This window comes from Capricornis sumatraensis, chromosome 1, assembly GCF_032405125.1.
Source record: "Capricornis sumatraensis isolate serow.1 chromosome 1, serow.2, whole genome shotgun sequence".
NCBI classification, from domain to species: Eukaryota; Metazoa; Chordata; class Mammalia; order Artiodactyla; family Bovidae; genus Capricornis; species Capricornis sumatraensis.
In genome coordinates, this window is record NC_091069.1 from 68,982,075 (window position 1) to 68,998,864 (window position 16,790).

At 39.6% G+C, this 16,790-nt stretch overlaps 1 protein-coding gene across 1 annotated transcript in view; it reads right to left on the reverse strand.

Annotated features, from left to right (window-relative positions):
- EML6 (EMAP like 6) overlaps positions 1–16,790 on the reverse strand; it is a 288,057-nt gene that overhangs the window by 94,702 nt on the left and 176,565 nt on the right. Inside the window, exons 11-13 of the mRNA XM_068970681.1 lie at positions 8,117–8,284; positions 7,067–7,173; positions 426–544 (exon numbers count right to left, since the gene is read on the reverse strand). Of these exons, the coding sequence (XP_068826782.1) occupies positions 426–544; positions 7,067–7,173; positions 8,117–8,284 (394 nt within the window). The remainder of the gene's footprint in view (positions 1–425; positions 545–7,066; positions 7,174–8,116; positions 8,285–16,790) is intronic.

Consider the following 16,790-nt stretch of genomic DNA (forward strand, 5'->3'; position numbering starts at 1 on the left):
TTTTTACAAGCATTTAAGCTTAGGTTGAAAAATCTTCGATGTCAACTTAAAGTGTGGAAAGTTGCACATGATTTTCAAAATTCAAAATTATTTAGGACATATATGAACAAAAGTGTTTCAAAGAAAGGTTGTCCTGGGAAAGCCAGCTGAATAGAGCAGGAGTTATGGGATGAAGGAAGCAGAGATGCAGAGAATGAAATGAAATAACAAGGAATGACAGTAACACATGTATCACGAACGGACATGAAGCATGAAAACTCTAGACACGCACACTGAGATGGACACGGAACACCGAGAAAACTGGACAGAGAGTCATGGTTAAAACACTAAGCATAAGTAGGTGCAAGGTGGAGAGGAGAGCAGCCTGAAGTGGGGCAGCCCTGCAAAGGATGACAAGCTGATAAGGACGGTGCCACGTCACCTACCCGTGTATGAACTGGAGTTTCAGGCTGTCCTCAGGAGCCTTTTCTCGTTTGAGGAAGGGCACTGCATGGTTTTTCTCTTTACTTTGTTGCTTTAGCTGAGGTAGATCTTCTTTGTAAACCTTCATGGGTAACAGAAGCACTTAGTGAGACACTCTTCAGGTTTCAAATACGTAAATATCTTGGCATTCTCAGGAAATCTTTAATTGCAGGAAATCAAGTTTTTGAAGACATTAGAAATTAAAAGTGGTCACAAGAGCAAAAGAAGGGCATTATATAATGGTAAAGGGGCCAACTTATCGAGAAGATTTAACAATGGTAAATATTTATGCAACTGACAGCATCTAATCTGCAAAGCATATATTAACAACTAAAAGCAGAAATAAATATCAATACAATAATAGTTGGGAACTGTAAAATCCCACTCTCAACAACCGGACTGATCCACCAGAGAATCAATAATGAAACAGATTTGAACAATACCACAGGCCAAAAGAAGAGATGCTTTCAAACTCTGGTGCTGGAGAAGACTCTTGAGAGTCCCTTGGACAGCAAGGAGATCAAACGAGTCAATCTTAAAGGAAATCAACCTTGAATATTCTTTGGAAGTACTGATGCTGAAGCTGAAGCACAAAAACTTTGGCCACCTGATGTGAATAGCCGACTCACTGGAAAAGACCCTGATGCTGAGAAAGACTGAAGGCAGAAGGAGAAGAGGATGACAGAAGATGAGATGGTTAAATGGCATCACTGATGCAATGTACATGAACTTAGGCAAACTCTGGCAGATGGTGGGGGACAGGGAGGCCTGGAGCACTGCAGTCTGTGGCGTTGCAGAGTTGGACATGACTTGGTAACTAAACAACAACAACAGACCAAATATTCCAACAAACAAATATGCAACATCTCATTTATCAGCAGCAAAATACACATTCCTCTCAAGTGCACAAGGAACATTTTCTAGGACAGATAATGTTAGACCACAAAACAAGGCTCAATAAATTTAAAAAGACTGAAATTATATCAAGTATCTTTTTCTGACCACTATTGTATGAAACCAGAAATAAGTATGGACCTAAAAGAAGCAGAAGATATTAAGAAGAGGTGGCAAGAATACAAAGAAGAACTATACAAAAAAGATCTTAATGAGTCAGATAACCATGATGGTGTGATCACTCACCTAGAGCTAGATATCCTGGAGTGTGAAGTCAAGTGAGCCTTAGGAAACATCACTACGAACAAAGCTAGTGGAGGTGATGGAATTCCAGCTGAGCTATATCAAATCCTAAAAGATGATGCTGTGAAAGTGCTGCACTCAATGTACCAGCAAATTTGGAAAACTCAGCACTGAACAGGATAAGGTCTGTTTTCATTCCAATCCCAAAGAAAGGCAGTGCCAAAGAATGTTCAAACTATTTCACAGTTGCACTCATCTCACACACTAGCAAAGTAATGCTCAAAATTCTCCAAGTTAGGCTTCAACAGTACATGAACTGAGAATTTCCAGATGCTCAAGCTGGATTTAGAAAAGGCAGAGGAACCAGAGATCAAATTGCCAACATCCGCTGGATCATGGAAAAAGCAAGAGAGTTCCAGAAAAACACATACTTCTGCTTTATTGACTATGCTAAAGCCTTTGACTGTGTGGATCATAACAAATTGCAGAAAATTCTTCAAGAGATGGGAATACCAGACCACCTTACCTGCCTCTTGAGAAATCTGTATGTGGGTCAAGAAGCAACAGTTAGAACTGGACATGGAACAACAGACTGGTTCTAAATTGGGAAAGGAGTACGTGAAGGCTGTATATTGTCACCCTGCTTATTAAACTTATATGTAGAGTACATTATGCGAAATGCTGGGCTGGTTGAGGCACAAGCTGGAATCAAGATTGCCAGGAGAAATATCAATAATCTCAGATATGCAGATGACACCACCCTTATGGCAGAAAGTGAAGAGGAACTAAAGAACCTCTTGATGAAAGTGAAAGAGGAGAGTAAAAAAGCTGGCTTAAGACTCAACATTCAAAAAACGAAGATCACGGCATCTGGTCCCATCACTTCATGGCAAATAGATGGGGAAACAATGGAAACAGTGACGACTTTATTTGGGGGGCTTCAAAATCACTGTAGATGGTGACTGCAGCCATGAAATTAAAAGATGCTTGCTCCTTGGAAGAAAAGCTATGACCAACCTGCTGCTGCTACTGCTAAGTTGCTTCAGTCATATCCGACTCTGTGCGACCCCATAGATGGCAGCCCACCAGGCGCCCCTGTCCCTGGAATTCTCCAGGCAAGAACACTGGAGTGGGTTGCCATTTCCTTCTCCAATGCATGAAAGTGAAAAGTGAAAGTGAAGTCGCTCAGTCGTGTCTGACTCTAGCGACCCCATGGACTGCAGCCTACCAGGCTCCTCCGTCCATGGGATTTTCCAGGCAAAAGTACTGGAGTGGGGTGCCATTGCCTTCTCCTAGACAGCATATTAAACAAGCAGAGACATTACTCTGTTGACAGAAGTCCATCTAGTCAAAGCTATGGTTTTTGCAGTAGTCCATATATGGATGTGAGAGTTGAACCATAAAGAAAGCTGAGCACAGAATTGATGCTTTTGAACTGTGGTGTTGGAGAAGACTCCTGAGTGTCCTTTGGGTTGCAAGGAAATCAAACCAGTCAATCCTACAGGAAATCAATCCTGAATATTCACTGGAAGGACTTATGCTGAAGTTGGAGCTCCAATACTTTGGCCACCTGATGTGAAGAACTGACTTATCGGAAAAGACCCTGATACTGGGAAAGATTGAAGGCAGGAGGAGAAGGGGACGACAGAGGACGAGATGGTTGGATGGTATCACTGACACGATGGACATGAGTTTGAGTAAGCTCTGGGAGTTGGTGATGGACTGGGAAGTCTGGTTTACTGGAGTCCATGGGGTCACAAGAGTCAGGCACAACTAAACTACTGAACTGAACTGAGAAATAAGTAACAGGAAGAAAGTTGAGAAAGTCACAAATAAGTAGGAATTAACACACTTCTGAACAACTAATGGATCAAAGAAGAAATTAAAAAGGAAATTTTAAAAAAATCTGACAGAAATTAAAATGGAAACACAACATACCAGAACTTATAGGATAAAGCAAAAGCATATCTAAGGGGAACATTTGTAGCTAATAAACATACCCATTAAGAAAAAAGATACATTTCAGATAAAGAACTTAGTATTATACATCAAGGAACTAGAAAGAAGTTTGGACTTAGTTTGGACAATAAGTCCAATGTTAAAATAAAGGAAATAAAAGAGATTAGCACAGAAATAAAGGAAATAGAGAATAGGAAAGCTGGAAAAAAGATTAATAAAACTAAGGGTAGGTTCTTTGAAAAGACAAATGAAATTGAGAACATAAGATTGAATTTTACTTCTTCTAGTTAGAACTAGACATGGAAAAACAGACTGATTCCAAATAGGAAAAGGAGTATGTCAAGGGTGTATATTGTCACCCTGCTTATTTAACTTCTATGCAGAGTACATCATGAGAAACACTGGACTGGAAGAAGTACAAGCTGGAATCAAGATTGCTGGGAGACATATCAATCACCTCAGATATGCAGATGACACCACCCTTATGGCAGAAAGTGAAGAAGAACTAAAGAGCCTCTTGATGAAAGTGAAAGAGGAGAGTGAAAAAGTTGGCTTAAAGCTCAACATTCAGAAAACGAAGATCATGGCATCTGGTCCCATCACTTCATGGGAAATAGATGGGGAAACAGTGGAAACAGTGTCAGACTTTATTTTTTGGGGCTCCAAAATCACTGCAGATGGTGACTGCAGCCATGAAATTAAAAGACTTGCTTGCTCCTTGGAAGGAAAGTTATGACCAACCTAGATAGCACATTAAAAAGCAGAGACATTACTTTGCCAACAAAGGTCCATCTAGTCAAGGCTACGGTTTTTCCAGTAGTCATGTATAGATGTGAGAGTTGGACTATAAAGAAAACTGAGTACAGAAGAATTGATGCTTTTGAACTGCAGTGTTGGAGAAGACTCTTGAGAGTCCCTTGGACTGCAAGGAGATCCAACCAGTCCATCCTAAAGGAGATCAGTCCTGGGTGTTCATTGGAAGGACTGATGTTGAAGTTGAAACTCCAATACTTTGGCCACCTGATGCAAAGAGCTGACTCAATTGAAAAGACTCTGATGCTGGGAAAGATTGAGGGCAGGAGGATAAGGGGACAACAGAGGATGAGATGGTTGCATGGCATCACTGACTCGATGGACATGAGTTTGGGTAAACTCTGGGAGTTGGTGATGGACAGGGAGACCTGGCATGCTGCAGTTCATGGGGTCGCAAAGAGTCAGACATGACTGAGAGACTGAACTGAACTGAATTGAATGAACAAAGCTAACTTGAGTATCTTTTAAATCACTGGGATTTAAAAAAATTCTTTTGAAAAATTCTGCTATTATGTTTCTTAATCAATTTATATCCAGATAATATAGTTACTTCAGATAAATATGAAAGGAAATTATTAAATAAAATTATCAATAAAATATAATTTAAATATTTTGTTATAATTTCTTCTAGGCAGGAAATCTTTTGATTATTCTGACATGTAAAACGTGGCCTTGCGAATCACGGTGATCACTCTTGGGAATTATCCTTCTTTCATGACCCCATGAACCTTCCAGATCAGACTTGGATATAGAGCAAAGCTCTTGGCCTAATCTAGGACCTAAAATATGCTGTTGACTGGGATAACATTCCCTATAATTTAAATGTGGATAAAATCCATCTTTTATCTACAATGTACTTGTGCCCTGCTATCAACAGATAAAAATTTAATATTTAAATGAAATTTAATTCAATCAAACTACATTATAAAAAAATCATGAAAATATTATAATAAAGCTCTTATTTAGGGTTTGACCAAAAATTATTCTGAAAAAAAGGAAGTCAAGAGACATCTCACTTCTGCCTTGTCTATTACAGATGCAGTGAAGTAAGCTTTTAAAGTCTAATGATAATTATTCATCTGAATTCAGATGCTTTCATCAGCTTATCAACTACTTTAGAGAACTGAATTCTAGTCTCGGCATTGCTACAGCTTATTTGAACAAGTCTCATAACTTCTGTGGGCCTCAAAGTCCCATCTGTAGAACAGACTTCCAGCTCAGGAATAACTCAGGAATCAAATTCAGACAACATGAATCAAATAACACAGGTGAAAACTTTAAAAAGTAAGACGTCAGGGAGAATATAAATCTTAGTCATGAATTTCAATTAAGTCATTCCTTTCCATTCTTTTATAAGTACCATTTTATTAAATAAAAACATCTCAACTAAAAAAACTGCTTTTCTCTTTCTTTTTTCTTTAAATTGTATGTTCATTTTGCTTTCCCCTTTCATTGTTCATTCCATTTCACCTTGATATTAGGGTATAATATTGTATATTTTCATATTTCCATATTAATCATTTCCTTTCAAATCTTTATCTATAGCATAATATATTGTATCAATACACAGTCAAACTGATTTAGTCTTGAAGTTGACCCAAGACATCAGTTGGACTACTTTTGTGCTAATCTAATTTTTCAAACATTGAAAGCAGTGAGTGACAATGACAGGCTGGAAAAAAAGGCATCATCTGAAAAGTCACACATTCAGAGCTTATGTAGAGGCAAAGCTAAGTAGCACATAGAATGTGCATCTACAGAGAAGGCCAGATCCACTTTCTTATTCTAACACTACAGGCAATATGGATGCGGGCAAAGTACTTAACCTTGCAGGGTTACTGTGGGGGTGGATTTGGTGTACGGAAAGCACAGGACGTGGCCCCACAGAGATACCTGATACATGGCAGCTGCCACAGGCCTATGGTAAGTTTCCGTGGGCAACACTGACAGTTGCTATGTCTGAAATTTGAAATCTTATTCACTCTGTGTTCATTTATGGAATCTGCTTCACATACCTCTGTTAAATGACAAGAAAATAGAACCTCTAGAGTTATTACCATTAAGAAGGTGATACGTGTCCAGATTCCAGTGAAGGATTGTGCATTTTCATACACAGTTTAGTGCTAAAATTAAATATCTATTTAAAAAAATAGTACTCAATTAGTTGTAATTGTCCAACTTTTTTACCAAAGACGATTTCTGACTGGACAGATAATACGCATTGTATTTGGGCTTTTACTTTAATTAAATGGATAATGGTCTCCATAAGCTAAGACAGACACCAGGACAATCACTCATTTGCAAACTACCATGCCTCCAGTGTCTCCTGTTCTATAAAGAAAACACATGCTTTAGTGATCTGCTTGGAAAAATGAAAAATCATGTAACTTACTTGCACATTTTTCTGTAATAGATATTTAAAATTTTTAGCTGCTAGAAAAGCAGAAAACCCAAATTGTCATGGGTTTTGACAATTTGAAATTGCTACTACCTTCTCCTTAAAAATTTTTTTGCTGACATGATCAGTAAAAGCCTTATTTCAAATCTGTATTTAAAGACAAGAAGTAGGCAATTTTACTAATTCTTTTATTTTCTTTTGCCAAAGGACTAACCAATTTTAGTGCAGTGTCTGATTTGAATAATAATGAGATTTGGGGTTATAAGGTATTTGTCATAAGGCTTCCTGTTTACTGACCTGGCGATCATAATTGATTTGAGTTTCTTGCTCAATATCAGAGTCCAACTCTGGCACGTCAGATAAATCCGAATCAGATTCTTCACTGTAGGAATCAGTGCCACCGTCTGCAGAAATACCCCCACAAGAAACAAGCAGAAATTCTGAGACTTTAAATGGCTAAAAAGTTTAAAAATATTTTCTTTCTTCTATCCTACTGAGTTCAATAAAAATACACCATACACCATAATTTTCATTTGCTGAAGATTCTTAAAACATCTTTTTTCTTTCATCTTTTGGTTAAGTTTGGCATACCTCTCACTCTCTTTTTAGGAGTATTAACAGACTAGCGTAACTCCCCCCACCATTTCCACACTTGTATTAGATAATGGATCTTTGGGTTTTAAATCTTGCTTTGAAAGAGAGAAAAGGGGAGACGGGAAGGTTTTACCACAGAGGAAGCTGGGTCAGAAGGAAATTCAACCACTTATTCAGTAAAAATCCTCTTTAGCCTGTTAACATGACCACTAGGTGCTGGTAACTATCATGGTCAAAACTGCCGCAGAATCCCTCCCAATAAAAACCATTCCCTCACATAGTACATGGTCATTACTACTGAAAGTACAATAAATTAAAGGACCAATATATCCATTGACCTGGAACACAGCTGACCCTGACTGTGGATCATTCTTTGATCCCTATTAGGAAGGCAACTCCTATTCCAAATGTTACTTTGTCACCTGACCCAGCAGCCCCACCATCCATCAGAATTGTCCTAAGGAGGCTGAAATGTACGTGTAGTATTTTCAAAAGTTAATTCTTCATGTAAACTTTAGACCTTCAGCTTTCATTTAGTATAAGCAAAATTCTTTGAAGGAAATTATCCAATTGACCCATATTCGATTGACCCATATCTCAAAATGTTTTTCTGTTTTTTTTTTAAATTTTTAAATTTATGGTAGGAATGAATTTTTCAAAATGGTTTAAACCCTATCTTCAGAAGAGATGTCAGGCCATTACATGAAATTTTTATTGAAAAAAAACATGTTGAAAAATTATTACTGGGTTTACCCTGGGGTGCAGTTTCCAACAGGCCATTGCTGACACCTTCTGGAATAAATCTCCACTGGAAAACTGAGTGGTCAGCCCCTCCTGTGCTTAATACCCACTGAAAGTCATGAGACCAGCGGACGTTTGTAACATGTGCAGAATGGCCCACATACTTTCTAAATTTGGCTCCTGAAAGATATTATTGAGAAGATTAGTTATGGAAAAAAAAGGAACTTGTTGGTTAAAAAATTACATTTCTATTTAAATACACTAGAAAATATAATCTTCAGTCTTATATATAATAAATAAGTGAATGTTTCAAAAGATATGTCAATCATTCCAGTATGGATTAAGCTAAAACTAGGTCTTAAAATCTGAGCTCTATTTCTAAAGACACATTTGAACCTGTTCCAAATAACACCTACTGCTTCACTGATTCTGCAAATAAAAGCTAAAGAATAAATATCTTACACATTCTTATTTAAGTATGAGATACAACAGGCAATCCTTTACAACTGGGAAACAGAAAATAATTCTAAAGGGGGAAATGTTAAGTTATTGTTTGGGGTCATATGATGTAGAGTTGGGAGAACGAAACTTTTTTCTCTTAAATTGATTACTTTTACTCCGTGAACACCATCCCTGGGTAGTAAATGCAATAGAAAAGCTTTGTGAACTTATATTTGGCCCTGAATTACTGAAGCAAAGTCTCCAGTGTATGGTCCATACACAGCAGTATAAAGGCACTCATGCACGTAAGCAAGGTCCATCTTTTCACGTGGGGGCCTAGAACCCCAAAGACTGTGGGGTATTTCCAGGGCCCACAAGCACCCTGTCCCTTCTTCAGAAACACTTCTAGCTATCACAGTCCCTCTAAGCGGCATCTCTTTAATGGGGGAAAAGCCACCTGTTTAACTATCACATGCTTAAAATTTAAATATACACAGGGGAAATAATGATTTAAATGTATAGGAAGGCAAAAATGGCTGCTACATGTTATTTTCCTGAAAGCATGTTCTGACCAGGTGAGGTTTTATTATATCAGGGCCTCTGAAAAAGACAAGGGGGATGCTGCCACAGAAGGGGAAAGGAAAGACTTGAGTCTCAAAAGCAACCTTGCCCATTACAAGCAGTTTCCTAAATAAGTTTAAAGAGATTAGACTGTTAGTAAAGTCAAACAGATTCCAACTCTGATCATCTGGAGATGCTGGTTGATGATAATTCAATAATTATAAAGTAAACACTTTCTTTCCACATCTCAGTAGACCTTACTGGGCTATCCCTTGCTGCCCTGACCTTTACACCCTCCTTAGACAGGATTTAATCCATCTCTTTGGAGTTGTTTTAAAAATGCCCACAATTCTAAAAACATCAAACTCATAGAAAAACATGGTAGATTTGTGGTTATGAGGAGATTGGGGGTTGGGGAGATGGTGAGATGTTGGCCAAAGATATACTTTCAGTATAAGATGAATAACTTCTGGGGAACTAATATACAGCATGGTGTACACACACACACACACACACACACAAAATAACTGAGGTCATGGATATGTTAACTCACCTTAAAGTAGTGATCATTTCACAGCATTTACATAAATGAAATCACCGTGTTGTACACTTTAAACATATACAATGTTATTTGTCAATGTTATCTGAATAAAGCTGGAAAAATATGTCCACAAATTATTTGACACAAATCAAAACAAATAGACTGTCAAAAGTAAAGGTGTGTGACATCCAAGGGGAGGTTATAAAAGACGCTGCGGATGCACTCTTGCTCTGTCCTGGATCTCTAGACGCCGTGCGATGAGGACACCCAAGCAGCTCAGGGAGAGGGTCACATGGCAAGGAGCTGAGGCCTTCTGCCAGGAGCCAGGTGAGGGAACATCTGGGAAGAGGATCTTTGGCCTCGGTCTAGTCTTCAGATGCCTGTGGCCTCATGAGAGACCTGGAACTAGAATCATCTAGCTAAGCTGCTCCTGAATCCCTGACTCCCCAAAACTATGAGATAATAAATGATTATTGATTCAAGCTGCTAAATTTAGGAGGGGGAGAATTTGTTATACAGCCATAGCTAGCTCATACACCCTTAGTAGGCGGGAACTAGAGCTTTCAAACATTAGTGTCTTTCAACTTTCAAACACAGATTTGTTGTTTAGTTGCTAAATTGTGTCTGACTCTTTTGTGACCCCATGGACTGTAGCCTGAGGGGCTCCTCTGTCCGTGGAATCTCCCAGTCAAAAATACTGCCGTGGGTTGCCACTTCCTACTCCAGGGTACCTTCCTGATCCAAGTATCGAACCCATGTCTCCTGTACTGGCAGCCAGGTTCTTTACCACTGAGCCACCATGGAAGGCACCAGCGTCACCAATATTTAGGCCTTATTTCTCTGATCTTCCTTCCTGTCCTCTTTCTCCCTCACTTACTCTGCTCTAGTCTCACTAGCGTCTTTGCATGCCAGGCCCTCTTCTGCCTCTGTCTTTTGCACTTGTGTTCTGTCTGGAATGCTCTTTCCCTGCATCTCTGAATGGCTGGCTGCCTCACCTCTTTCAGGTTCCTAGTCATATGAACCTGTATCAGTGAGCCCTGCTTTGACCACTCCTGCTTTAAATAGCAATACCCTACTGCCCCATGTGAGCATTACTCCCACTGTGTGCCTTATTTTTCATCATAACACTTCTCACCAACAGATGTGTTTTTATTGTTTTCTTTATTGACTATGTCTCCTCAGTAGGACAAGAGCTCCAGGGATTTCTGCTGAACCTATCTCCAGCCTCTAGAATAGCACTTAAATATTTATTGAATACATGAAGGTCACATCCATTTGTTCCAAGGTTTTCCTTAAGACACTGAGTAGCTTTATAAAACCTCCCGAACCCTAAGGAAGGCTCAGCCCTCAGCTCTCATCTCTCTACTGATTTTCTCCTTGGCTTTAAATATTGTTGATAATCCCTTGACTACTGCCAAACATTCAGCTCCAGCCCTGACTGAACTCTCCCCAGAGTGTTGACAGCCTGTGTGCAGTGCCCACTTGGATGTCTAATAGTTGCTTCAAACTTATCATGGACAAACCAGGAGCTTACCCTTCCCTTCCTACTCTGTTACCACCATAACACGTGTACACACACACACCCACACACACACACACACACACACACACACCCTTTTACTCTCTCATTTTCCTGTCTCTGTAGATGGCACTAGCATTCAGCCCATTGATCAAAACTAAAATTTAGGAGTCATCCTCAATCCCTCTCTTTCCTTCTAGTCCCACACCCAATTCACGAGTGTGATCTTCAGGTCTAACTGTACACTGTTTTCTAGGCTCAACCACCTCTCTTCACATCCGTTCCTGACATCTTTGTCCAAGTTACATCCTCTATCACTCAGGCTCTTGTGATAATCTCTACTTGAAGCCTCCTCTTCACTATTCCACTCCACACTATATCAACTGCTACTGCTGCTAAGTCACTTCAGTCGTGTCTGACTCTGTGTGACCCCATAGATGGCAGCTCACCAGTCTCCCCCATCCCTGGGATTCTCCAGGCAAGAACACTGGAGTGGGTTGCCATTCCTTCTCCAATGCAGGTAAGTGAAAAGTGAAAATGAAGTCACTCAGTTGTGTCCAACTCCTAGCGACCCCATGGACTGCAGCCCACCAGGCTCCTCCGTCCATGGGATTTTCCAGGCAAGAGTACTGGAGTGGGGTGCCATTGCCTTCTCCACAAAGTGGTATTTTAAAAACATAGATTGGTTGTGTCACTCTTCCATTTAAAATCTCAATAGTTTTCCATTGCCCTTAGAATAAGACCCACATTTCTAACGGTTGCTTTAAGGCCCTTCATGCCTGGCCCCACTGCCCTTCCAGCCTCACACTGCACAACTCTCCCATCGTTGGTCAAGCTCTAGTCATGCTGATCTTTCTGTTCTTGCATCAAGCTTATCTAAGCTCTACTGAAGGTCAGCACTTTTCCTTCCAAGGTCTATAGTTTCTTCAACTCAAGTCTTACAGTATCCAGGAGGCCTGGCATAGGAGGTAGTTGTTCTAGGACTCTGTGGTGCGTGTGTATCTGTGTTGTGTGTCTGAAGGATTAACAGAAGGGTAGCACACAAATGAAACATGGAGATCCTCAGCCTTGAGCCTGCCCTTGCAGGGGTAGATGCCAAGGGTGTTAAGACATGACAAATGTCAATAAGCAAGGCTTTGGATTTTATCTCATGTCAGTGTCTGGGGGTTGACAGTCAAACAGGATGTTGTCTATGTCAAGGGTCCCCAACCCCCAGGCCACTGGGCTCGTACCAGTTCATGGCCTGTTAGGAACCAGGCTGCACAGCAGGAGGTAAGTGGCGGGCAAAACTGAAACGACCTCCCCCCTACCACAGTACTTGGAAAAATGGTCTTCCACAAAACCAGCCCCTGGTGCCAAAAAGGTTGGGGACTGCTGGTCTAAATGACATCAGGGAAAATTATCAGTAATGACCTTAATTATATTAAGATTTAATAACTGTCAAAATGAGGAAAACAAATTGGTTCTGCTATATAACAATAATACAGCGAAAGTGTGAAAGTGAAAGTCGCTCAATCGTGTCCCACTCTTTGCAACCCCATGGACAATACAGTCCATGGAATTTGGGCCAGAATACTGGAGTGAGTAGCTTTCCCTTCTCCAGGAGATCTTCCCAACCCAGGGATTGAACCCAGGTCTCCTGCATTGCAAGCGGATTCTTTACCAGCTGCGCCACCAGGGAAACCCAAGAATACTGGAGTGGGTAGCCTGCCCCTTCTCCAGCAGAGATCCAGGAACCAAACCAGGGTCTCCTGCATTGCAGGTGAATTCTTTACCAACTAAGTTATCAGCAAAGCCAACAATAATACAAATTGTAGTCATTTTCATTAGCCGTAGAACATTTATGTCTAATTATTATGCAAGAGAATACTATGCAAATATAATTGTAAATGTGTCAATTAACTTGATTGTGAGTTTTATTTAATCACAATGGAAAACTGTAATGTTTGCTCAGTCTCCATACTCTCTCATAGTCATCAGCCCCCACTCTTATTTGCCTGTTCACAGGTTCAAAAGCTAGGGGAATACTTGTCACTGATACCTTGGTTAAAGGAAGACAAGTTGTACCAACTATTACCATTCTCATCAGCAACACTGTTATAAACTACTTGGTTGGAAGTTCTGGCACAAAAAGTCCATGAGAGGCCTAAATGACTTGAGGCAAAATTACAAGATGTATAAACTCTGTATCAGGAAAAGTAGAACAAGTCAATTTGCCATGAGAACACGTGGGTGGGTTTTATTACTCTCACGTACTGTCACTCTGGCTGTCAACCTCTCCTTGTTCATTCAGATGTCTTCTGGGCCCCTTCATCCTCAGGGTTGTTTTATATATAAGAGGATCTCATTTTGACAAATAGCACTACTCACCATACCTCCCACCTCACCCCTCGCCTACATTTCCATTGCTATTTGCTAAATCCAATCCACCCTACAAGGCTCAATGATACATAAAAAACACCAACTCTCACTGATTGTCAAGTCCTGATACTTGAGACCAATAGTATTGTTTCTGACCCTCAGGATATTTCTTCTGAATGCTGATTTTCCAGATACCTTCTGGTTACTTAACTTCTGCAAGTACATTACTCAATCTAACAAGACATGCCCTATTTCTCAAAAGACCCGTTAGGGTGAGAGAGAACAGTTTGAATTAGGCATGTTGAGGTAATGCTGTGCCTTGAGCATTTAATTTTTAAAAATTTTTTGTATCAAACAGACCTAAATTCTACTCTCTTCATTTCTTTCTTTTTAAAATTTTTTTTAATTGAAGGATAATTGATTTACAGAATTTTGTTGTTTTCTGTCAAACCTCAACATGAATCAGCCATAGGTCCCCTCACTTTTGAACCTCCCTCCCATCCCACCTCCACTCTCACCCCTCTAGGTTGATACAGAGCCCCTGTTTGAGTTTCCTGAGCCATACAGCACATTCTCGTTGGCTATCTATTTTATATATGGTAATGTAAGTTTCCATGTTACTCTTTCCATACATCTCACCCTGTCCTCCCCTTTCCCCATGTCCATAAGTCTATTCTCCACGTCTGTTTCTCCATTGCTGCCCTGTGAATAAACTCTTCAGAACCATTTTTCTAGATTCCATGTATGTGCGTTAGAATACGATATTTACCTTTCTCTTTCTGACTCACTTCACTCTGTGTAATAGGTTCTAGGTTCATCCACCTCCTCAGAACTGACTTGAATGTGTTCTTTCATGGCTGAGTAATATTCCATTGGGCATATGTACCAAAACTTCTTTATCCATTCATCTGTCGATGGACATCTAGGTTGCCTCCATGTTCTAGCTATTGTAAATAATGCTGCAATGAACAATGGGATACATGTGTCTTTTTCAACCCTGGTTTGCTCAGGGTATATGCTTAGGAGTGGGATTGCTGGGTCATATGGTGGTTTTATTCCTAGTTTTTTAAGGAATCTCCATACTGTCTTCCATAGTGGCTGTATCAATTTACATTCCCACCAACAGTGCAAGAGCATTCCCTTTTCTCCACACCCTCTCTAGCATTTATTGTTTATAGACATTTTGATGATGGCCATTCTGACCAGTGTGAAGTGATATCTCATTGTGGTTTTGATTTGCATTTCTCTAATAATGAGTGATATTGAGCATCTTGTCATGTGTTTGTTAGCCATCTTTATGCCTTCTTTGGAGAACTGCCTGTTTAGGTCTTTTTCCACTTTTTGATTGGGTTATTTGTTTTTCTGGTATTGAGTTGTATGAGCTGCTTGTATATTTTGGAAATTAATCTTTGTCAGTTGTTTCATTTCCTATTATTTTCTCCCATTCCAAGGGTTGTCTTTTCACCTTGCTTATAGTTTCATTTGCTGTGCAAAAGCTTTTAAGTTTAATCAGGTCCCACTTGTTTACTTTTGTTTTTATTTTCCTTACTCTAGGAGGTGGGTCACAGAGGATCTTGCTTTGAATTATGTCATCGAGTGTTCTGCCTATGTTTTCCTCTAAGAGTTTTATAGTTTCTGGTCTTACATTTAGGTCTTTAATCCATTTTATCTTTGTATATGGTGTTAGGAAGTGTTCTAATTTCATTCTTTTACATGCAGCTGTCCAGTTTTCCCAGCACCATTTATTGAAGAGGCTGTCTTTGCCCTATTGTATATTCCTGCCTCCTTTGTCAAAAATAAGGTACCCATAGGTGCATGGGTTTATTTCTGGGCTTTCTATCTTGTTCCATTGGTCTGAACTTCTGTTTTTGTTCCAGTGCCATACTGTCTTGATGACTGTAGCTTTGTAGTATAATCTGAAGCCAGGAAGGTTGATTCCTCCAGCTCCATTCTTCCTTCTCAAGACTGCTTTGGCTATTCAAGGTCTTTTGTGTTTCCATATGAATTGTGAAATTTTTTTTTCTAGTTCTGTGAAAAATGCCATTGGTAATTTGATAGGGATTGCATTGAATCTGTAGATTGCATTTGGTAGTATAGTCATTTTCACAGTATTGATTCTTCCTACCCAGGAACATGGAATGTCTCTTCATCTGTTTATGTCATCTTTGATTTCTTTTGTTAGTGTCTTATAATTTTCTCTGTACAGTTCTTTTGTCTCCTTAGGTAAGTTTATTCCTAGATATTTAATTCTTTTTGTTGCAGTGGTAAATGGGATTGATTTCTTAATTTCTCTTTCTGATTTTTCATTGTTAGTATATAGAAATGCAAGTGATTTCTGAGTATTGATTTTGTATCCTGCAACTTTTCTAAATTCACTGATTAGCTCTAGTAATGTTCTGATACTATCTTTAGGGTTTTCTATGTACAGTATCATGTCATCTGCAAACAGTGAGAGTTTTACTTCTTTTCTGATTTGGATTCCCTTTATTTCTTTTTCTTCTCTGATTGCTAGGACTTCCAGAACTATGTTGAATAACAGTGAGGAAACTGGACACTCTTGTCTTGTTCCTGATCTTAGGGGAGATGTTTTCAGCTTTTCACCATTGAGAACTTTTGTATATGGCCCTTACTGTGTAAGTAGGTTCCTTCTATGCCCATTTTTTGAAGAGTTTTAATCATAAATGGGTGCTGAATTTTGTCAAAGACTTTTTCTGCATCTATTGAGATGATCATATGGTTTTTATCTTTCAATTAGTTAATATGGTGTATCACATTGACTGATTTGTGTATATTGAAGAATCCTTGCATTCCTGGGATAAACCCAACTTGATCATGGTGTATGAGCTTTTTGATGTGTTGCTGAATTCTGTTTGCTAAAACTTTGTTGAGAATTTTTGCATCATGTTCATCAGTGATATTGGCCTATAGGTTTGTTTTTTGTGTGTTGTCTGTCTGATTTTGGTATCAGGGTGATGGTGGCCTTATAGAATGAGTTTGGAAGTGATCTTTCCTCTGCAATTTTTTTGAGTTTTAGAAGGATAGTGGAGAAGACAATGGCACCCCACTCCAGTACTCTTGCCTGGAAGATCCCATGGACCGAGGAGCCTGGAAGGCTGCAGTCCATGGGGTTGCTGAGGGTCAGATACAACTAAGCGACTCCACTTCCACTTTTCACTTTCATGCATTGGAGAAGGAAATGGCAACCCACTCCAGTGTTCTTGCCTGGAGAATCCCAGGGACGGGGGAGCCTGGTGGGCTGCCGT